Source organism: Nylanderia fulva, unplaced genomic scaffold (assembly GCF_048542155.1).
Source record: "Nylanderia fulva isolate GAGA-0341 unplaced genomic scaffold, ASM4854215v1 Scaffold72, whole genome shotgun sequence".
Taxonomy (NCBI): Eukaryota; Metazoa; Arthropoda; class Insecta; order Hymenoptera; family Formicidae; genus Nylanderia; species Nylanderia fulva.
Window position 1 is genome coordinate 286,212 of NW_028190830.1, and position 23,837 is coordinate 310,048.

The 23,837-nt window shown below is 39.1% G+C and overlaps 2 protein-coding genes across 2 annotated transcripts; both read right to left on the minus strand.

Moving 5' to 3' along the window:
- Nucleotides 1-443: 443 nt before the first annotated feature.
- On the minus strand, nucleotides 444-20,609 carry PHRF1 (PHD and ring finger domains 1). Its single transcript, XM_029317369.2, has 9 exons — nucleotides 20,544-20,609; nucleotides 19,856-20,407; nucleotides 18,317-18,549; nucleotides 7,360-12,877; nucleotides 5,067-5,532; nucleotides 3,871-3,968; nucleotides 3,634-3,762; nucleotides 3,345-3,472; nucleotides 444-2,489 (listed from the first exon to the last, which is right to left on the minus strand). Exons 1-9 carry the CDS (start codon nucleotides 20,607-20,609, stop codon nucleotides 2,471-2,473), a joined length of 7,209 nt encoding a protein of 2,402 aa, XP_029173202.2. The 3' UTR covers nucleotides 444-2,470.
- A 36-nt stretch (nucleotides 20,610-20,645) lies between these two features.
- LOC146720294 (uncharacterized) lies at nucleotides 20,646-23,078 on the minus strand. Its single transcript, XM_085488839.1, has 6 exons — nucleotides 22,633-23,078; nucleotides 21,979-22,157; nucleotides 21,672-21,746; nucleotides 21,513-21,582; nucleotides 20,905-21,269; nucleotides 20,646-20,771 (listed from the first exon to the last, which is right to left on the minus strand). The coding sequence occupies exons 2-6, from the start codon at nucleotides 22,108-22,110 to the stop codon at nucleotides 20,646-20,648; spliced, it is 768 nt and encodes a 255-aa protein (XP_085344965.1). The 5' UTR covers nucleotides 22,111-22,157; nucleotides 22,633-23,078.
- Nucleotides 23,079-23,837: the final 759 nt, after the last annotated feature.

Sequence of the window (23,837 nt, forward strand, 5' to 3'; positions counted from 1 at the left end):
TATATATTTTATTTTATTTTTTCAAAAATTTTTTTTGTGAATGATCAATTAAAATAGGACACCCTGTATATATAAATGTCACGCGTGTAATAAAAAAATTTTTTAAGAATATTAGAAAAAAATTAAATAAATATCATAAAAAAATTAAATAATTTTTTTCTAATATATTAAACAAATTAATTTTTTTATTACACACATGACATTTATATATACAGGGTGTCCTATTTTAATTAATCATCCACAAAAAAATTTTTTGAAAAAATAAAATAAAATAAAATATATAAAATAAATAAAAATATATATTTTATAATTTTTTGTGCAGAATATTGTGAGGAATCGATTTATACATATATATGCATAATGATACAGTTTCATTTAAAACATTCAAAATAATGACCTTAGTAATGCCATTTATATGAGCTCAAACTAATTAAATAAGCAAATTCGATAATATTAAACTCTTTATTCTCCTTTCGTTTATATACATTACTATTTAGTACAAAAGAGAGTTCATACACACAAGAATTAACGAGCTTTTCTCGAACGTACTGAAGGACATGGATTTAACATCATTTTACTGAATATTCTATAATAAAGATCGTCATATATTTCTCTCAAATTCATCAGCCAGTGTCTCTCATATGCATATACACATACACACACATCAAAGAGGATGCAATTTCCACTATTACGCATAAAAAGTATAAAACTTATCCATGTAACATTTCATACATGAGCATATAATCCGATGGTGAAATGTACAACAGAATTTCACAAGTATATATTTATATAACACAATTTAAATATTTAAATTTCCACAGATAATGCCCGTTTTCAATATAAATTATACATTTTTTCTTTAAAATTGAAAAAAAAACATGTAATGGCTAACCATATTTTTTTATAGTTAAAAAATTAATATTACGTTCTTATCCAATAAAGAAATATCAATCGTAATCTTTGAAACGGACATACACTGTTTGTATTCTATTAAGATCTTTGTATGCAATAGAAGATTTTATTTTACTACCGACGTAAAAACTCACGATTGACGATTACATTTCTATATTTCAACGCATTACACATTCTGCACATTTTTTTTAAACATCGAGTGTCTTTCAAAAAGTGAGGGTTTTACGACGATGATTTCTTCGCATTCCATCTTCTTAAGAAATAACATTCATAATTTCTTTCAACACAATTCAATTATCATTCTCAATTACAATTCTGTATCTCATTAGTATCAATGTATGTATATATGTGTGTGTGTGTGTGTGTGTGTGTGTGTGTGTGTGTGTGTGTGTGTGTGTGTGCGTGTGTGTGTGCGCGCGTGCGTGTGTAATGTGATAATGCATAATTATATATTGAGCTGCGAGAATATGATATCCACAAGACAGAATGCATTTTTTCCTCCAATGAATGTACAGGGTGTTCCATAGAAAAATGCTAAAACTAATCAGCTGTCATTTTTTAATTTATTTTTAATTTTTTTTTAAATTTATTTTAATTATTTTCTCAATAACGGCACACATTAAAACACAACAGCTGATTAGTTTTTCTATGGAACACTCTGTATATACATATATAAATGAGTCTCTCTCTTTGATTTTGTAAACATAACATAAAGATTTCTCTTTGGAAAAAAACAGACACGCAAACATCAGTGAAAGAGAAACGCAAATCATAGACGATGATGATGTATGACAATAATAATGTTTGCTAATAATAATCGATAAAAACAATTGATTATTTTTTGACGTGATTGATATATTTACATTGAATTTTCGCTGATCAATGAAAAACGTGTGTATGTGTGTAATAAAATCATTCGTTTACAACATATAAATAGTAGTAAATCAAGTTTCCATCATATATGTTATCTCGCTCTTATGAAAAAGATTTCTTCCGCAGGCCATATTCTCTTATAATATTAAGTGTAAGAATCTAATTTTACAGCACAGATGTGTTGCTCCAGAAAAATAAACACAGTTAAGAGGAAGAGAAGGTAAGAAATAGATCAAATTGCTTTTGATCACTCTTCCTTTTTCTTCTCTCCAGGGATTGCAATCCTTAAATATGATCTTATCGTACACTATTATATTATTTTCCTAATTTGAGGATCGTTGATCGAGAACTCCAAATCCGAATTTGGAAACAAAATTTTTTTTCGTGGATATTATCAATAATATCGTATCGCATTCACACATTATTCATTCTCTCTTTCTCTTTCTTTCTCACATATGTAAACAGATAAATAAAAATATTACGCTTATACAATTATAATTAATGAATTATGTATGTACACACAATACATGTTGCGCTCGTCAATAATATATTTGTATATGTATAATATATACGTTGCTTGATTTTTTTACTTACCATTCAGAAGATAGAATGTGTGCTGTAAGATTTAAGAAGAGGCGCCTAACGATGAAGAAATTTCTAATGCGCTAGGATTGCCAATACGTGATCAACTCCATAGAGTTTTCCTACAAGTTTCACATACAATCGTTAAAAAAAGGATAATTTAATTTATACGTGAAATATAAAATATATTAAAATTAAACATGAAAGGATAAATAAAAAATATAAGTAAAAATATATGAAAAAGGACCTTGAACAATTTGCATGGAAATTGAATTTTGATGGAAGTGGCTAATTTTTCATATACAAGGTGTCCTCCTATAGGAAATTGCTGAAACTAATTATCTGTCATTTTTTAATGTATTTTTTATGTTATTGATGATTCTTTTAATAGCTGCTATTAAATGTGGCACTGTTAAAAATGTTTATCATAGTTTATGTAATTATTAGCACTTTTTCAGTACTTTTTTTCAATAAAATAAACTGAAAAATTGTAGACTTTCCTCTTTTCGACACAATTTTTGTTTTCTCAATAACTGCATGCATTAAAAAATGACAGCGATTAGTTGCAACAATTTCCTATGGAACACCCTGTATTGTAGTTTATGATCTGCTGAATAAAAGATGGAGTAGCTTCAAAACTAAATAATGAATAAATATTGAGTTACAGCCAATCAAATAAAACTCCTCAGGTAATAAGCATACATCATTTTGACATCGAATGACGTCATTAGACAATACGTACAAATGACGTGATTTTGACGTTTAATATCGTCAATTTGCTACTTAGGATTTTAAAAAATTAAAAAATTAATATAAAAAATATATATATATATATATGTATAGTTTTTAGACTATTACATTCTTTGTTCAGCAGATTACAACATATAAAAAAAACTAGTCAATCCAATTTCCATAAGGATTGTGTGAGATCCTTTATATTTATTACAGTTATATGATCGTCTTCATGCTCTACTTACGTAGGTTTCGTTATCTTGGCGGTAGAGGAAGAAGAAGTCTTCTTCTTGTTTCGACACTTTCTTACATATGCCTCTATTAAGTGCGCTATCTTTTTAGGATTGATTTCGCCCGTTTTATTATGGCATATCTGCAACATAATTGAGATTTCTCTCTCTTGTCATCTGTGTTGTACAATTAAATTTAGGAATTTATTAATTTAAAAAATAATTTAATTAATTATATATATTAATTTTGTAATATTGTTTTTACAACTTTTATTGTCAATTGAATTGAATTGAATGTAATTACCTTAGGTACAGCTTTGCGCATGATATCTTTGTATTCTTCTTTCGTTACATGTTTTTTGGTGTAATGGGGTTTGAGAACTAATTTCACTTCTTCCACAACTCTCTCTTGCCGGTTTAGTTTCTTAAGAAACTGTAAATAAAAGATAAGAACACATAAGTTACATATCAGTTACATATACTTTCGCGCAATTGACAAGATTCAAGCAAAGTTTGCGCACCAATATCAATATTAACGTACCTTGTCTTTAACTTGCATTTCTACAGCAGAACTAGGAAGATCATCAAGGATTTGGAGCTGATTCTCGTCCATGCGTACACCAACTTTGGGATTAGTAGCTGTAAAAAAAATATAAAAATCACATATTGATAAAACTTGTACAGAAAATCAAATCGTAGCGGAACAGCGAAATATCTCGAAAAACGTAAATTTTGTAAAAAAAAAAAAAAAATGTTTCAAACAAGTTGTAAAATTTTAAAAGGTCTTTTACTATAAAAAATATCTCGTCAACTATTCACTTTTTGGTCCTATTCTTTTATGCCGCATATTACAAGAAATCAATTTATGTAAGAAAATTCAAGGTAACCTTGTCCTGACCTTGAGCAACGCTTAAAGTCAAACTGGATAAATAGATCTTTTTTTTTAACTCTATAACCTTGGTCTGAAAAACATTTTTTTTTAAATAAAATTTACATATTGCTGTCCACTATCGAATCCTATATACAGGATGTTCTAGAATTAGCAGATTCCTCGGATCATTTGGAGACGATTTTTCCTCAGCGAAAATATCGAGGCACCAATAATTTTCGAGTTGTAAGAGATTGAAAATAAAGAGTTTACCGCAATAAATAAATCTTGGGAAAATAAAGTATTAACAAAACAACATTCTTCCGTTAATTTAAGATAGAAATTTTAATTTGAGGCTTGCAAAAATACCTGATGATAAAAATTGGGAACAAATACAAAAAATGAGGCCTCCGTCGACATTTTTACCGAGGAAAAATCACCATCAACACGCTGATCCGTGAATTCCGGGACACCCTGTATAACAATGACTACAAATCTCAAATTTTAGAATTCCCTGAAGATTCCATAATTTTCCAGGTAAAATTAAAGTACTTTAAATAATATTTAGAATACAATTTTGAAATAATTATTTGTTATACATAATTTTTTAACATAAATAAAATATTTTTTTACTATAATAATGTAATATAATATTATATCATAATAAAATAAATTTTAATATATACTTTATATAAAACTAATAAATTTTTATATGTTAAAATTAAAGGGGCAATTTTTTTTAACAATTCCCAGAGTTAAAATTAAATTCCAGGATTTTTCAAGGTAGAACAAAATTCGCTGAGAATTCTAGGTTTTTCCAGGGAAAAACATCCTGTACTAGTAAAACTCGTTTTAACAGAGATGCATACACTTTTTCGTCTTCTCCTTGGCGACCTTCTTGCTTCTGTTTTTGGTGGCGGCGGTTTTGGCTGGCGGCAACGTCCCGGTAAACAGCGCGTCGAAGGCGTCTTTCTTCTCCGCACTCTTGTTCACCTTCGGCGCGGTGGTCTTCGCGGCGGCCGGCGGCAAGGGTGGCGCGTTCGCCACGGGCGAGTTGTTGAAATTCGCGGGACTGGGCGGGTCGAAGAGGCCGTCGCTCAAGGTCGAGCCCGGCGAATAGGGCGACGACATGTCCACGACGTTGTCGTTCGTTATGTCGATGGGCGCGTCATTGCCGTTCTGACGTTCGATCGTCGAGCTGTTTTTACCCTGGGCGGACTTCGCGGTTCCTCTCGCTATTGTGGACGATTTTGCGGAATTTGCGAACACATTTGGAAGCTGCGGCCGGTCGTTCGCGCGCTGCTTTATCTGGTTGTTCGGCGAGATGCGATTGGACTGGAAAAAAAATTTGGTCAAAATTCATCATCAATTGATTTTTGGTTTATTCATTTTTTCAGGTTTAAAATTTCGGGCGAAATATGAGAAAGGGAAATTGAATATTGGTGGAGTTTCAGCTGTTTTTTCATATGTTATAGTTTATGACTTGCTGAACAAAAGATGTAATAGCCTCAAAGCTAAATATTCGATAGCAAATCCTAATTTCTTGTATTTGACTGACTCTAAATCAGTAATTATCTATTATTTAGTTTTCAGCCTATTACATTTTTTGTTCAGCAGATTATAAGATACAACATGTGAAAAAACCAGCTGATTCTTGGAATCGGGAATCAATTTCATCTAGGATTTCATATAGGTTCAGAAATCCCGCACTGATCCTATATAAAATTGAATCTTGGTAAAATTAACTGGTTTTTCTTCTATTGTAAACTTATGATCTAAACAAAAAATAGGTTTAAAACTAAATAATAGATACATACAAATTTATTGAAATTTTGACCTAACTGGCCAGTACAATTTAATTAGAAACACTACGTTTCGACCCTTAAGTACGGGTCCTTTTCAAGTGTAACTGCACAATAAAAATATACAATGATTAAGATATGAAACAATAATTTACAAAGTTGTTAATGAAGAAATTTAAAATAATATAAAAATAATGTAATGTACCTTTCAAGATGTTGATTCGACAGCAGTAAAATTACTAATGTTAAACCGGAGAGACAAGTAAATCAATTTAAGTCAAACGTTAAAAACACAATAATATCAAAGTTCGACAATACAACGAAATAAATAAATAGACCATCATATACTGTGGATCAACTCATCATAAATCGGATTTAGATTTTCTGTGTCCTTTTGCAAATTAATGTTATTCTTATATTTTTAAATAAAAACATCTCCGCTAATTCTCTCTTCCTTCTATGTTTTTCGCAATGCAAAATCCTAGGTTCCATCCACTTAAAATCATGGTCATATTTTTTTCGATGCTTGCTAATTACGTTAAAATTGCTATAATATTGTTTAATATTTCTACAATGTTCGTTTATGCGTGTAGCTAATTGTCTTTTTGTTTGCCCTGTATATGTTGCATTGCAATCGATTTATGATAAGTTGATCCACAGTATATGATTGTCTATTTATTTATTTCGTTGTATTGTCGAACTTTGATATTATTGTGTTTTTAACGTTTGACTTAAATTGATTTACTTGTCTCTCCGGTTTAACATTAATAATTTTACTGCTGTCGAATCAACATCTTGAAAGGTACATTACATTATTTTTATATTATTTTAAATTTCTTCGTTAACAACTTTGTAAATTATTCTTTCATATCTTAATCATTGTATTATATATTTTTATTGTGCAGTTACACTTGAAAAGGACCCGTACCTAAGGGTTGAAACGTAGTGTTTCTAATTAAATTGTACTGGCCAGTTAGGTCGAAATTTCAATAAATTTGTATGGTTTTACTCATCACTGGCGACTCCATTAATTTTATCGTTATTTAAAAAATAGATAGTTACTGATTCATAGCTTGTCAAACACGAAAAATTTGGCTTTTGCAACCCAAGTAGCAAACTGACGTCATTTTTACATCTAATGACGTCAATCTTGCTACCTGGGGAGTTGTTTGAAGCTATAACATCTTTTGTTGCATGTCACAAGCTACAATATATAAAAAAACCTAGCCAATTCCATCGAAATCCAATTCCCATAAGAATTGTGTTGGATCCTTTGTAGAACCTAGAAGTTTCGGGAATTCTTTACAAGATTCTAGTGGACACCCTAAGTAATCTTTTTCAGATTCAACAATCTCTGTACCTGCAACAACGTTCTCTGCGTAGTGTTGGGCGTGTTCGCGTTGAAGCTTCTTTGAACCGCAGCGGCGACGGTCGCCAAGACGGGATTGGCGAACGGATTGGCGGTCGATTGCACGTTCGATTGCGGATTCTGCTGAGTCTTCGGAGCCGGAGGAGACGGGCTGTTGCACGACTGAGCCATGTCGGGCTGATTCTCCGGCGCGGGAGAGGACGCAGCAACGTCCCTCTGCGGCGACGGTCTCTTGATGGTCACCATCGATATTATCTTCGGCTTCTCCGTCGGCTTCTCCTGACTCGGCTGGTCCAGCTGCTGCTGACCGGGCTCGTCCAAGGGCAACGGAGGCTCCGCCGACGTTCCGTCGTGCTTCCTGGGGGAGTTGCGGAGCTGCGTTCGGTCATCATTCGGAGTAGCTTCTTGACTCGCGTCCGGGGTCGGTGATCGAGACTTCGTCGGGTCGAAGGGATCGTAAGCGTCCGGCGAGGTCGGCGGGGACGTGGGAGGTTCCGGGGGCGTGTTGGGTCCGATCTTCAGACGCAGCTCCAGCTCCTCCTGCGCTCGCATCTCGAGTTCCTCCTCGACCCGCTCGTCCATCATCTCCTCCTCCTCTTCTTCCTCCTCCTCCTCCTCTTCTTCCTCTTCCTCCTCCAGAAGCGGGTTTATCAAGGACGGTCTGAGATTGCTGGGTTGCTTGTTGATGGAGAACTTGATCTGCGGCTCGGGCGGGGTCTTCGGACCCTGAGAGACGAACTGCTCCCGCGGCGGGGACGTCTGGGAGGGCGGACAGGGCTCCGGCGACGCGGCGAGCGCTTCCTGCGCCTGCTTGTCGTCGTCGTCGCTCAGGACGATGACGTCGCGCGGTGACGGGGTCTGCTCGCGGAAGGGCGACTGATCCAGGTCGATCACAGCCACGGGCTTCTTCGTCGCCGCAATCTCCGCCGCCTTGGACTTCTTCTTCTTGTCCTTCTTCGCCTTCGGCGACTTGGACCGTTTATCCTTGGTCTTCTCCTTCTTAGGGCGCTTCGCCGAGGGTACCGAGGACTCGGTCTGGACCGACTCCCTTCGTCGACGTTTAATAGGTGGTATCAGAGGAATCGTCTCCGGGAGTTCCGGCGTGGCCGCCAAAGGATTCGTCTCGTTGTCCTTGTTGAAGCAGACGCTGACGAGGATGTTGTCGCCGCTCGCGAAAACCTCCTTGGACGGAGGCGGGGTCCGGTTCCGCTTGCCCTTCCGACGCTTCTCCGTCTCCTTGGACTTCCGGCTCTCTTTCCGGCGTTCCTTCTTCTTCTTCTTGATCGCCTCCTTGTTCGTCAGGATCACCGTCAGGTTCTTCGGCGAGACGTTGTTCAGCACCGGTGGGGGCGACCAGTTCCGGGAACCGATCGCCTCCTGGTGGATCTGCGGCGGCGTCTTGGATCTAGAACGCGACCAGGACGGGGTCCACTGCGCGCTCCAGGAACGCTCGTGTTCCTCGCGCTCCCGGGGAAATTGCTGCTCGTGGTCGACGCTCTTCTCGTTCAGCTGGTCCCAGTTCCTGGCGCGATCCCGATCGCGCGAGATCGACGATCTGCCCTTGGAGCGGGACCGGCTGTGCGCCTTCCTCTTGCCGTGCTTCTTCTCCCGCGACTTGGACGACGAGATTCTCTTCGGCGACCTGGTGCGCGACCTCTTCCGGTTCCTCGAGCGACTACGCGATTTGTACGTCTTCTTCGTCTTGTCCTTCCGCTTGTCCCGCGACCTGGACAACGTCCGCCTGGACCGTCTGGACCTGGGGGACAGGGAGCGTTGTCGCTTGTTCCGCGACAGCGAGCGTCTCCTGGAGATGGAGTGCCGTCGCGACAGAGATCGTCTGCGGGAGACGGATCGTCTTCGGGAGGTCTTGCGCTTCGCGCGGGACGACGACCTCTTGCGATCCCGCGAGATCGATCGGCAGGATCTGGAGTACGAGCGACCGCGGTCCCGGGACCAGGACAATCGTAGACGCGACCTGCTCCTGGAACGTCCTCGGTCCTTCGAGTAGGACCGACTACGTCGATCCCGGGAACCGGAACGTAGCTTCAGCTCTGACGAGCGACTTCGGGATCTACTTCGTGAAGTCTTCTCCCGGATGTCCCTTCCGTACTCGTCCTTGCGCGGTCGCGACGGCTTCTCGGCGACGATCTTCCTCACGTCGTAGCGCGGCAGCTCCTTCCGCTTCTCCTTCTTCTTCGTCATCTCCTTGGTCTTCTTCTTGGAAGACTTGTCCTTCTCCCGCTCCTTCTCCCTCGACCTAGAGCGTCCCTTGTCCTTGTCGCGGTATGGTCTCTCCTTCGTGCTCTTCGAGAGCTTCTTCCAGGCTACCAGGTTGTCCGAGGATATGTTCTCCTTGTTCTTCTCCGTACTCTCCTTGCTCTTCTCCTTCTTATCCTTCTTCTTCCGCCTCTTGCTCTCTTCGTCGTCCTCCTTCTCCTCCTTGGACTTCTCCTTCGCGTCCTTCAGCTTGCTCTCATCCGGAATCTCACCGTCCTCCATCTCCTTCTCCTTCCGCAACGCCAGGGCATTCAGCTCCTCCTCGAAGTTGATCGCCTCGTCGGTCTCGGAGATAGCCTCGGTGCCCAGCTCGGCGTAGCCGGCCGGCGGGGTTCTGCAGTCGTCAAGGTCATCGTTGGTCCTGTCCTTGGTCGGGGTGATCGGCTCCAAGCCGACCTCGAACGACGACGCACGCGCGCCCTCCTCTTTCACGGGTAACTCGTCCTTGCAGGGTGTATAGGCGCCATCGGAGTCCCAGTTGGTATCAGCGGTCGCAGCAGGCTCGTTCTTCAGCTTCTCCTCCTTCTCGATCGGGAACTGCTCGACTTCGTCGTCGACCACCATCATCGTCTCCGTCTTCTCCTGCCGATTCGAATCCGCCTCAGGGTCACCCGACGCTTTCTCGTCCTTGTCTGTAACCTTGTCGAGCTCGGCCTTGACAGGCTGGCTACCTTGAAGACTGTTTGGCGAATCATCGTCCTCGCTGTTGAGCTCCCACTCCTGCGAGTCCGCGACTCTGCTGGTCGCCGTCGAGTTCTGCGACGAAGTGCGCTCTACCTTCGCCTCGTCGTCGTCCGACTTCCTCGGAGAGAGCCGAAGGGTCGAGGAGGACAAGACCGAGGTAGCTTCAGCTACCGCAACGTTCTCCTCCGCCGTAGCTGGTGCCGGTGACGCTTCTGGCTCGCTGTCTTCGTCTTCTTGGCCGGGTGACGCGACCTCGGCGGGTCTGGACCTGGGGTTCGCGTCTTCCTCATCCGACGAGCTCTCCGAACCCGGTTCTTCGCTCTCGAGTGGATCCTTCTTCTTCAGCGAGCTCGGGGTAGCCGTATCCGACGTAGCCTTCTCGTCCTCCTCTTCGGGTAGTTGCGGTCCTATCTTCGGGGCTGCCGAGGATCTCTCCAAGGTCGACTTGGGTGGACTGACTCCTCGTTCCGGCTGCTGTTGCTCGTCGACCAGCTGCGGCGTCGCCGGTGCTTTCTTCTGGAAGCTAGCGTTCTGCGAGTTCACGCTGTGCTCCTCAGGGTGCAGGCCACTCAGCCGGTTGTTCAGCCGCAGCTTGTAGCCGATCTTGAAGGTGATCTTGCCGCGATGCGAATCGTGCGAGATCTTCTTCGGCGGTATCTTGCTCAAGGTCTGTCGCTCCTTCTGCAACGCCTCCAGGTAAGGATCCGCGGGCTCCGGGGGCGCGTCCGGAAGGTCGCAGGCCTGGACGTCCCCGACGATGATGTCGTCGTCGTCCGGGATACTGGGTGGCAGCGGAGGCGGCTGGAGCGGGCCTAGCTGCTGCGACAGCTCCTGCTCCGTGTGCCTGGCTACATCCATGGTCTGCGAGGAATAGATGGAGAAGTTCGGGCAGTCCGACTGGGAGTCGTTGTCCTCGTCGTCGTCGTACGCGGTCAGCCGGACGGGTTCTCCGCTTTCAGCGACCGGCATCGGGATGTCGCGACTGTCCAGGCTGTTTCGCGGTCCCTGAACCTTCGTCTTCTCCTCTATCGAAGAAGTAGCAGCAGCAGATGCAGCAGCAATAGCGGCAGCAGCTGCCGCTGCATCGTCGTTGCTATCGCTGTCGGCGGCGAATGGGTCATATTTATCAGCGCTCGTCGGCAGGTCCCTCGGCGACCTCTCCTCCTTGTGGCTGTCGTCGATCACCAACTCCTGCTCGCTGTCGTTATCCTTGTCGCTCCTGGAGTTCTCCTCAAAATCCAGGAGCCCGGACGGTGGCTCCGGCGGTGGCAACAGGATCATGGAGCCATTGCTGCGCAGTTCCTCCTGGATGTCACAGTCGGGCTTAACAGATGGCGGTTCGATGTCGCAGTAGATGTCGCAGTCGTCGTTGTCCTGGCGCGTGGACCCCGCGGCCGGCGCCGCTACAGGCTCCGGCAAGGCTACAACGCGATCGTTCCGCTCGGGGGACGACCTAAAATTCCGCATCATCGCGTCTTCCGGCAGACCCACCGAAGACAGACTGTTGTGCAGGCGCGTCGCTGGCGGCTGCGCCACGTTCAAGGGAGGCTCCGGCGCCGGTGGACCACCACTGGCGGGAGGTAAGCTCGCCAAGGGAGGTGGCGGCGGCGGTGGCGGCCGAGGTCTGGGAAATCGGCCGTGATCCGGAAACGGCGGTCGCGGCTCGAAGCCGTCCTGGTAATTGAAAGCTCGCTCGATCCCGGCCGGCGGCATCGGCGGCGGAAAACGCAGCCGATCGTTGCGGAAGTGCTGCGGATTACGGCTGCGGAACGGCGGCGGCGGCGCGTGGGCGCCAAACATCGGCGGTCCGCCGCAGTGCTCGTAGTTGGGGTTGAAGAAGGGCGGACCGAAGTTCTCGCGGTTCCCGAAGTTGTCCCGCGGACCTCCGCCGCCGGCTCCGCCACCGTAGCTGTGTCTACCGCCGCCTCCACTGTTGCCACCTCCACCTCCACCGCCGCCGCCGCTACCAGGTGGCAAAGAGTCGCGACCGCCACCGTAGCTCTGCCCTCCGTGGCCGCCACTTCCACCGTGGCGGCCGCTGTTGTCGCGACCGTAGCCGCCCCGAAAGTTGCCCCGATTTCCGCCTCCTCCGCCGCCACCACCGCAGGGATTGTTGTACATCGGTGCCTGGGTGATGATGTCGCTGGGATTGACGTTGGAGAGGTCCAGCGGGGTGTCCACGAGCTTGAGACGATGAGTCGCGACCTTGAATCGCGTGATCTCTTCCTGGTCCTGTTTCTCCTTCTTCGGACTCTCGTTGTTGTTCAGGCTGTGCTTGTTCTCCTTGTCGGGGTTGTTCACTATCAGGGTACCGTCCGCCTTCAGGATCACGTCGTCCTTCTTCTTGTTCGAGTGCCACAGTTCCTGGTTGTTCATTATGCTGCTCAGTAGGTCCGTCGCCACGTTCTCTGTTTCGTCGATCGGGTTAGCGATGCTTTTCAGGATGGCTCGACGCCGGATCGAAGGAACCGCCGAGCGCCGTTGCCGGATGCTTATCAGCGGACAGTTTCCCATGGAATATTCATTGTCGTCGTCCTCGTTGTCCGACCTGTATTCAATACAAATTGGTTCAAGTTTACTGGAATATACTTGATATTACTTATTAAAATTACACATATAAATATACAGGGTGATTAAAAAATAGTGAATACAAAAGTTGTAGAACTCAAAATAAGGCACTTGATGGTGACCTTGACCTAGAGGTCAAATTTAAAGGTCATTTCAAGGTCAACTTAATTTTTACTGGAATGTACTTGATATTATTTATTTTATGTACAGGGTGGTTAAAAAATGGTAAATAAAAAAGTTGTAGAACTCAAAATAAGGAACGTGATGGTGATCTTGACCTAGGGGTCAAATTTAGAGGTCATTTCAAGGTCAACTTAATTTTTTTTTTTTTTTTTTTAATGGAACCCTCCATTTTTCATTGCAAATTCTTGTAGTTTATCTCGAGAGCTTTCGAAAACACTATAATAAAACTTTGAGTCATAATGATATGAAGTTAACAATTTTTGATCACTATTTTTGGAGCTAATTGGCCGTTGCCGGACTTTTGAACCACCCTATACACAAGATATCTCTTTTAAACGAGGCACTTTAGAGAAAAATGTTGCAAACAAAAGTTGTAGGGTTCAAAGAAAGCTCGATAGAAATTTAACTTAGGAAACAATTAATAAGTTTAAGGTAAAAAATAACTAAAAGTTAAAAATTATTACATTTTAAATTAACTAAGCTAAGTTAAAAGTTAACTTTTTAACTTTGTTTTTAACTTTACTAATTACTTAACTCTTGTAATTAAGTAACTTCCTAAATTGTATTTATATATCAGAGATATGAGAATTTTTTCGATTTTATTTTAAAATATTATTTTAAAATATTTTCCTATTAAAGTATTATTTAAAAATCATTCTTATTTCTAAATATTTAATATTTATTCGAAATTTTCTATTTTATTTTTATTTGTATCTCTATTTGATTTTCAAATATTCATATTTCTAATATTTCATATTTTTCATATATTTATTTCTATTTCCAATATTTTTAAATATTAGGAATAAATATATTAAAATATATTAGGAACAAGAATCATTTCAAAATAATAAAATAAAATAATATTCAGAGATAAAAAAAAATGTAACTTGTGAAAAAAGCTAATAAGGTCAAAAACATCTAGTTGAAGTTAAAAATTAATACATTTTAAATCAACTAAAAGTCATTAACTTTTTAACTTTAATTAACTATAAAAATAAAATCTCGACGGCAATCGGAGCCTATGCGGATGACATGCACAAAATTAATAAATTAAAATGAGATCTCAAGTCAAACTCATTTATTAAATTCTAAACGTTTCGACCCACTTCGGGTCTTCTTCAGTAGCTGCAAAATACAAAGAAACAAAAATAGAAGATAATCGGTACAATCAGAAAATTTTAAAACTCGTATACATACAATCCGCAAATAAATTAAATATCATTCTCCTCCCTATTCAAACCGTCCGGCCGTCGGAGTGTCTCCCTAACGGTGACCATCGTCAGGAAGGAAGCGGAGCAGTGACTCCCTTACCAACACTAATCAACATGGTATAAATTAAACGTAGAACAATTCACAAAAATTAAAAATTAAGAACCGGGAAGAACACTCACCCCGACAGCAAAAACAGAGAGAAGACGATGCTACACGTGACACATCACTCTAACGACTGTGCGGTATTCTACCTCGACACAGTCGATACATATATACGCAAAAAACAAATATAAAAATAAAATATGAAAATAAAAATAAAAATAAAAACAACTAAACTAATCGGCACTCATGTCAAAAGTCTAACAAAAAAACCCGGCTATGTAAAATCACAAAGCTAGATTTTGGTAAATTTTTCTATTAACAGATCAAGATTCTCGTTTAATTTATCAGTGTCGCTATGTAAATTTAAACTATTCCTCTGACGTTTTATGTGGATCATTACGGATATCAAACGTTTACCTAAAAAAGGCTCCTCGTCTAAGACTTTTACATCCTCCCAATTAAATTCATGGTTCAATAATCTATGTTCCGATATGACTGATAATTGTGACGCGTTTCTTTTTATGTTTTTTTTATATTGAATTTACGCTGGCTGTAATAATGCGTCCGTTGAGGAATTTCTTCCAATTTGTTGGACACAGTTTTAATTGGAGCGCGGTCAAACATTTGAAGGATTGGATTAAATTAAATAAGAGACTGATTAGATTAAACTTGCGAATCAAATTTTTAAAAGATTGTTTAAATCAGGATGTTACACCGTCTCATCTGATGTTTCTTTCTCGTTATGCTAATAATTTATATCATTATAAGTCTGTATTGAAACACAAATTTATTATAAGACGTACTATTAAAGACATTTTAAGAAATGAAATTTATGATGCTCATAGACAGAAGCACAAAGTCAGATTAGATATTTATGAACTCGTTCGTTACATCATGATAGATCTCCCAGTGTTTTATTGTGATGGGTTTTTCGGTGAGCAAAGCAAATCATTACATTATTTTTATAATAAGGAGCGGGTTCGACTGGATGATAAATTTAGATGGCTCTTAGATAAACAAAATAAATTCAATAATAGGAATATCCGTCCTATCCAATATTATTACACGTGTACGAAAGAATTTTCTTCAAGGCCATGTGAGTCAGGGCCGTCTCAGTCTCTCAGCGTTTCCTTGAGCCCGACTTCCTTTGTTTCTTTAAATCCTGATGTTGCTGACAAAAGAGATAAATGGTTTTTAAATTTATCATCCGTATCGATACCGTGTGAAATTCGAGATTTGTTGCGGTTAGGAGAGAATTTCTGTCTGCCAGTATTTGACAAAGATAAAACCACCATAGAGTTGTTGAAAAATATGGAACAAAATATTTTTAAACTCCCTGTGGAAAAACGATCTGCAGTCAGAAGTAGAGCCTTTCCCATAATAAATAAATTCCATATTTCCATGTCAGAAAAAGCTCACACAAAAAATAGTTGTTGTAAGGCTTACAAATTGACGGGTAAATTCATTCAAGACAATCCCGATATTTTATTTATGAAGGCGGATAAGGGTAATATCACGGTTGCGATGAACAGAGATATGTACATGGACAAAATGTGTGATTTGCTGGCTGACCGGGATACTTATACTGTTGTTAAAAAAGATCCGACTAGGAACCTAATTAATCAATTACACGGAATTTTAATGAGATGGAAAACGAAGAATTACATTTCTTCAACAACATATAAATCCCTGAACTGCACGGACGGGGTTTTACCGAGAGCGTATGGTCTGCCGAAGGTGCATAAACCGAATTGCCCTTTACGTGTCATCGTGTCATCTAGGAATACACCTCTTTATTACTTGGCAAAATTTTTACATAAGATAATATATAAGGCAATTCCGAAACCTGATTCGGCTATTTCTGATAGTTTCCAATTAGTGAACAAATTAAATGGTTTATGTGTGGATAGTGATGTGAAGCTAGTTTCACTAGATGTTACATCATTGTTCACCAACGTACCATTGGATATGGCTATTGATAGTTTAATTAACAGATGGGGGTATATTGAAAAAAAGTGTATTATTCCACGAGATGAATTTTTATTGGCAATTCGTTTTATTATGAACTCGACTTATTTTATGTTTAATAATGTATGTTATCAACAGACTTTTGGCACGCCTATGGGTTCCCCCCTCTCACCGATTATTGCGGATATCACGTTGCAAGATTTGGAGAGTAGAGCGATTGCTGCGATTCCATTGTCATTTCCATTTTATTTTAGATATGTTGACGATATCGCGTTGGCGGCCCCACCCTCCATGCTTAAAATAGTTTTAAACACTTTCAATTCTTTCCATCCTAGATTGCAGTTCACCATGGAGGAGGGGGTTGACAACCGATTGAATTTTTTAGATGTCACCATTATTATAAATAATGGGAGCATTGAGTTTGATTTGTTTCATAAGCCGACGTATTCAGGTAGATATTTAAATTTTGAATCGCAGCATCCTCTCTGTCATAAAAAAGGCACCATTATCAGCCTCATAGATAGAGTTTTTTGGCTATCTCATCCGAAATTCCATAAAGTTAACTTTGAGTCTATGATTGGAGTTCTTTTGTCTAATAATTATCCTCTCAATTTGATATTTCATACATTACAAGCGCGGTTAAAAAAGTTGTTCTTCCGCTATAATAATAAGTTGCATAACAATAGAGCAAATGTATGCAATGACAAGATTCTAACGCAGAAAAAAGTTTCGTACTTTAATATTCCGTATATTAATAATGTATCGAAGAGAATCGAGGACATTACACGTGATTTGGATGTCATTCCATCATATACAGCAATTAACAGTCTCCGTAAATTCATTAAAGTACACAAGGATAAGTTACCAAGAGAACTCCATAATAATGTAGTTTATAAAATTGATTGTATGGATTGTGATGCGTCGTACGTAGGGCAGACGGGTAGATTGTTGAAAACTAGGATGAAAGAACATCGCAACAACATAAAAAGAAACGCGTCACAATTATCAGTCATATCGGAACATAGATTATTGAACCATGAATTTAATTGGGAGGATGTAAAAGTCTTAGACGAGGAGCCTTTTTTAGGTAAACGTTTGATATCCGAAATGATCCACATAAAACGTCAGAGGAATAGTTTAAATTTACATAGCGACACTGATAAATTAAACGAGAATCTTGATCTGTTAATAGAAAAATTTACCAAAATCTAGCTTTGTGATTTTACATAGCCGGGTTTTTTTGTTAGACTTTTGACATGAGTGCCGATTAGTTTAGTTGTTTTTATTTTTATTTTTATTTTCATATTTTATTTTTATATTTGTTTTTTGCGTATATATGTATCGACTGTGTCGAGGTAGAATACCGCACAGTCGTTAGAGTGATGTGTCACGTGTAGCATCGTCTTCTCTCTGTTTTTGCTGTCGGGGTGAGTGTTCTTCCCGGTTCTTAATTTTTAATTCTTGTGAATTGTTCTACGTTTAATTTATACCATGTTGATTAGTGTTGGTAAGGGAGTCACTGCTCCGCTTCCTTCCTGACGATGGTCACCGTTAGGGAGACACTCCGACGGCCGGACGGTTTGAATAGGGAGGAGAATGATATTTAATTTATTTGCGGATTGTATGTATACGAGTTTTAAAATTTTCTGATTGTACCGATTATCTTCTATTTTTGTTTCTTTGTATTTTGCAGCTACTGAAGAAGACCCGAAGTGGGTCGAAACGTTTAGAATTTAATAAATGAGTTTGACTTGAGATCTCATTTTAATTTATTAATTTTGTGCATGTCATCCGCATAGGCTCCGATTGCCGTCGAGATTTTATTTTTATTGTAACACAATAATTCGAGCCGAGATTAATAGTTTTTTTTATATTTAATTAACTAGTTATCACTCAACTCTGTCAATTAGCGATATTAATATACAGATATAAAATCATGGAATGAATCGCTCACCCAGGTGGACTGTAATCTATTCCCAGATTATTCCCGAAGAGACTGACTTGAGGTATACCGGCGCTGTATCTGGCACTGTTGAGAGCGCTTTTCTCAGGAATAGAAGCGTTGCTTTTCATGGTAGGGACGAGCACGGGCACCTTGGGCTTCTTCATACCAAGTGCGGAGGCCAATCTTCTCTTCACTGTACGTGTACTAGTCAGCCCGGATGCTCGTCGTTTGTGTTTTCTCCTCTGGTGAAATAGTATAATAATATTGTGTTCTTATACAAAGATCGTGTAAAATATAATGAGGCAAAATGTTTCCATTTAACATAAAATTAAAGTGTCATATCAAAAAGAAAAGAAGCATCCCTTTCAATAATTTTTTATTTAGTGGGAAGTTATTATAGGATAAAGAAAATAAGTTAGTAAGTTAGTAAAATAAGCAAAAATTAGATTTTATCATACTATACCACATTTGTTATAATTTTTTTAGGGAGGGTATATAAACTTGTACATATAAGTTAATTTATTTTGAAAGCAGTAGATATAAAAAGTTCTTGTAGTCTTACTAAAACAGATGTTTTGAATAAGTTTGTAAATTCATTGTTCTTCAAAATTTTTTATTTATATTACCCTCGATATAAGTAATTGCAATTTTTCTTCAAGATAGTATCTTTTATATACATAATTCAATTAATTAATGTATATAATTCTATACTTTAAGATTTCATAACAGTGTTACTTTTCATATTTATTTTTAATTAATTAATATTTTATTTTTTTCTAGGATTATTAAAAATATCACGCAAGAAAATGAAAAATTGATATTAATGAGAAATTAATAACTCACATATAATTTTAATCTTAAAGTAAAATTTATACACTACTGTTTTTCTTTAAGATTGGCATATCAGTGTGATAAAGTTATTTAAGCAAAATTAAGAAAAAAAACCAAGTGCATCTAGTGGAAAAATCGTTTTATTTATATAAATTAAGAACAATGAGTTACAATCGAAAAATCTAATTCAATTGGATCGTGTTACGAAGGTGGCGTAAAGTATAGTAAGGAAATACAGTAATTGAATAATAGTGTAGATCGGAAGTTCGAGATGATAAACATTTAATAATGAGATATAGTGGCGTTGCCAGATGACATATGTGTTCCATCAATCTGAAGAAAAATCTACAAATGTCGTATATATCATTGTAATTAAAAAATATAAGTCGTATGAATATTTACTAATTAGTCTATGATTAGAATATATCATTAAGATCTAATACGTTTTCTTTCCACACACAAAAAAAGAAGCTATAGCTTGTCAAATTTAAGAGGCTCCTTGCCGCGGCCAGGTCAGATTATGACGTCAGAAGCACACGTTGAAAATTTTTAGATGCCACTTTCAAGAATTTTTAGCGTGTCTTCTGACGTCACAATTCCATGATCGGCGAAGAGCCTTCAAATTGTATATGTATATCTGGCAATCCCCCACGAGAGCGTGAAATGTTATGGTGTTAAGCTATAATTCTACATTTTGAGGAGAAATTAGCGATATACCTTGCGCGTTTTCTTTGTTCGTTTCTTACACTTCCTTCTGGACGTGGACGATGCGACTTTGACATACGTCACTATCTCCTCCTCCTCACCGTCGTCGTTGAATTCTGTGATTCGCACCTCCCGAACCGTAGTCCTGCTGCCGTCTCTCTTTGAGCTCTTCGTCAGCTTGCTTTTCTTCTTCTTCTTCTTCTTCGTTGTCTTCTTCTTGGCTTTTGCTTTGCTCGAACGTGAGGAAACGTTACCCTCTAAACTAGTGTTCGGAGAACGACTCCGACTGTTGTCGCCGATCGAGTCGAGGCCGGACGAAGTAGACGGCAGATTCGGGTCGACAAACTGTTCGGGAATGTCCGCCGGAGCCGCCTCGGGATCGCGCACTTCCTCGCGGGGCCGATTGCGAAGGCTGGCAGGTACATACATGCGGTCATCGTCGATATTGCGAAGGTGAGGAAATATTCTACGAAATATGCCTAAGCCACTCTCGTTATCCAGCTGAAGGACACGCCGACTGGGACGTCGTGTCATCATCAGAGTTGGCAGAAAGTCTGTTACGAACTGTAAACATAAACGAGAGATGTCAACATGTGTTTTTCATCTGTGTATTTACATCACAATTTTATTGTCTTTGTACATAATGTATACGATTATCCTTAAATATCCTTTGAATATGGATAGAAGTTTTCTCTCTTACCACTCTATTATTTGTGCGATTCGTACAATCTGGGCAAAACCATTCCTCTATAGGAACTATGGTCATCGGAGGTGTTAAACATTCCAAGTGGTAACCACGATCTCAATTGTCGCAGAGCAACATTCGATCTTCTCTGTCACTTTGATGACACACTTCACAAAATGTTGGATCATCTTGCGCTTGAGGTTCAATACGCGGCACAATTTCTATCGGTACATGTTTTATGATCTGGAATAGATAGAAAAAACTTGTATATCGTATTTATTCCATCTTTTTGTAGATGGCAATAAAATATTTGTCTCATGATTTAATTTATTAAAATAAAATGGAAAAAATATATATTTGTGAAAAATAATATTACCTTGCCGCCAAGATTATCTCTAACATGAATGACGGTGAAGGATTGACGATCCACAGGGCAGGTATTAATGTTTTTACTCCATTCCAATAAACAATCTAAACAAAAGCAGTGGTCACAAGCAGATGGTGTACCAACTTGCTGTTTTCTAAATGGCAGTAGGCATATAGGACATTTCTCCAAACGTTCATCACTGCTATCCGAGTGGACATCAGCGTTGGATGATGAGGAAGGACCGGGTTCACCGATCGGATCATTCCTCTTAGTTTTAGATAAAACTTTACGCTTGGCATTGTATTTCTTACTGTCTTCGTTCAATTCATCAGAACTCGACCAATCGCTTTGCCAGTCGGATGTGCTACTACTATCTGTAATATATATTTATACATATATATTTTACAGTAAATAGTGAATTAATATATTTATAATATATATTTAATTTATTTAATAATATACATAATATATATTTATTATATATATATATATGTATATATTTATAAAATATATATATATATTTTTTAATATATATGTAACACATTATATTTAATATATTATATTTAATATACTATATTTAATATATATTTTACAAGACATCAATGTAAGATACTGACCGCTTTGAGAGGATTGGCTGGCCTCTGATGCGCTACTATCAAAATTAGATTCATCCTCACTAATAACTCTCTGCAATAAAACAATTTCGATATGAAACTACAATTGTTATAAATTTGATTAAATATTTCTGTAAAAATCTGTAACAGAATTGAACTTACATGGTTTTGTCGTCTGATCACAGGCTTGGGTACATCACTATCATCGCTGCTACTTTCTCCTTCGCTAATGACCCTCTGGAATAATAAGGCAATTATTAATTCAGATCATTGTTTTATATATAAATTTTGCATGTTAATATATCATCATATCTTTTTATTATGATTTATATGTATTATTTATTCATGAAATTATAAAACAGGTAAATGAAAGTTCTCGCCTACTATGTTAAGCAAAAATTTAATCTTTGGAGATTGTTAAAATGTAATGACTTTGCAATATCAATGAAATGAAGACTTCCACACGTACATGTATCTTCTTTTTCCTCCGGGTTTGTACAATAATAGAGTCATCGCTGCTATCACTGTCACTGATGACAATTTTCTTGCGTTTGTGAGTATGAGGACGTACCAGACAAGTATAATCACTGTCACTTGACATCTTAATTTTTCCTAAAATTCATACCCGCTGCACGTCCTCCTACAAACCTGCAAAAAACAGAAGATTCGCCATATATATATGTATATATATATATACATATATATATACATATATATATATATATATATAAAATCTCAATTTACACGCCTATTTACTCCTCTAGATAAAGCTGCATCATTATTGTACAACTATAATTGGTGCCTATTTTTCTCAGATTGGAATTGAAACGGAAAAAAGAATCATTTCTCGATTATCGCAACGGAAGTGACATTTTTCGAGGAATCTACCTGAATACCTCTCCTTTCAGTCTTCCGCGGTCGCCCGAATCTCTCCCTGACGAACTCTTCGGTGAAAATAAGAAGAATAAAATGAACCGGAATTATTCGGCCAGTTTGACAGATAGCGTCGAGGTGAAAACCCAGCGAGAATCGGACGCCAGAATAATCCTGACGCTCGTCGATTCTCCCGTCTCAGCCTCTCTCTCTCTCCCTCACTCCTTCCCCCTCTCTCTATCTCTCTCACCTTTTTCTCGATATCGCCTCCGAGACGAGTCGTCGACTCGTGGACTCCGCGAGACGCCGAGCTGTCACGTGGCCGCGCGACGTCGAGCCTCAGGATCCTCTGGTAATCGGGCAGACGGGCCCAGCTGTTCGCTCGTCTAGGAAGCCGGGATCCCTGCGACGTCGCTTCTTGACAGCACCTCCGGAAAGGTACGCGTTCTATCGCGAGACCGCGGACATCTTGGATCGCGGACGCCGATGTGTGTATATGTATGCGGTAGTACGTTGGTTGCGTCACTTCCGGTTACTCTCGGCGACGATCGGAATAAAAAAAATCATTGATTCGTGAGGATATGAGGCACGTTCGCCAAATTTTTTTCGAGCTTCGGATCCTCCGACTCCTCTAAGCGTGCTGACGCGGAAGCGAGAATGAATGGCGCGATTTGACAGCTGAGTGACAGATGACAGAGGGTGGGGAGCGGGCGATTCGGCAAATGTCGCACGTAGTATTATTCGGCCGGAAGTGGCCCGGACCGTTGATTCGAAATGGAATTCGAGGAATTTCTTTAGGGAAAAACTCTTCTCTTTTCCCGAATTTTTCCTTCTTTCAATTTTTTTAGGAGGAGAGGAAAAATATATTTCGAAATTGCGAAAGAAACGAGAATAGAATTTTATTTTCCCCGCGCGAATCTTACATTTGGGTTGCGTTCGAAAATTTACTGCGTCGATAGAATGTTTGAGTGGCCAATCGGGATAGAGGAATTTTGGTTTCCTTCGATATGATTGGGCAATAGAATATGATTAATCAGGTAGCGACATACGTCATTTTTTCAGTTTCCTGCTTGGAATATTGACTTTTTTATTAAAATTTTAATAATACTTTTAGATTTATTAATATCTTTTCATTGTAAATAAAATATTTTAAAATAAACTAAATTTTTTTAAAAAATTATCTAAATATTCTTATAATAATATCCATATTTTAGAATTTCCTTCATTTTACTTTTATTATAAATAAATTATAAAGTTAATAACAATGTAAATGTCAAAACCAATGAAAATTACCATTAGAATTTACAGGTTTTTACGATACAAAAAATTGCTTTATTTTTGTTCAAATTTGTTTTATCTTCAAAAATTATCTACAGCAGTTATTAAGAAAAAAATTAATTAATATTTATTTTACGGGATATCGAAAAAATTATACATAATCAAATTTGTGTACTA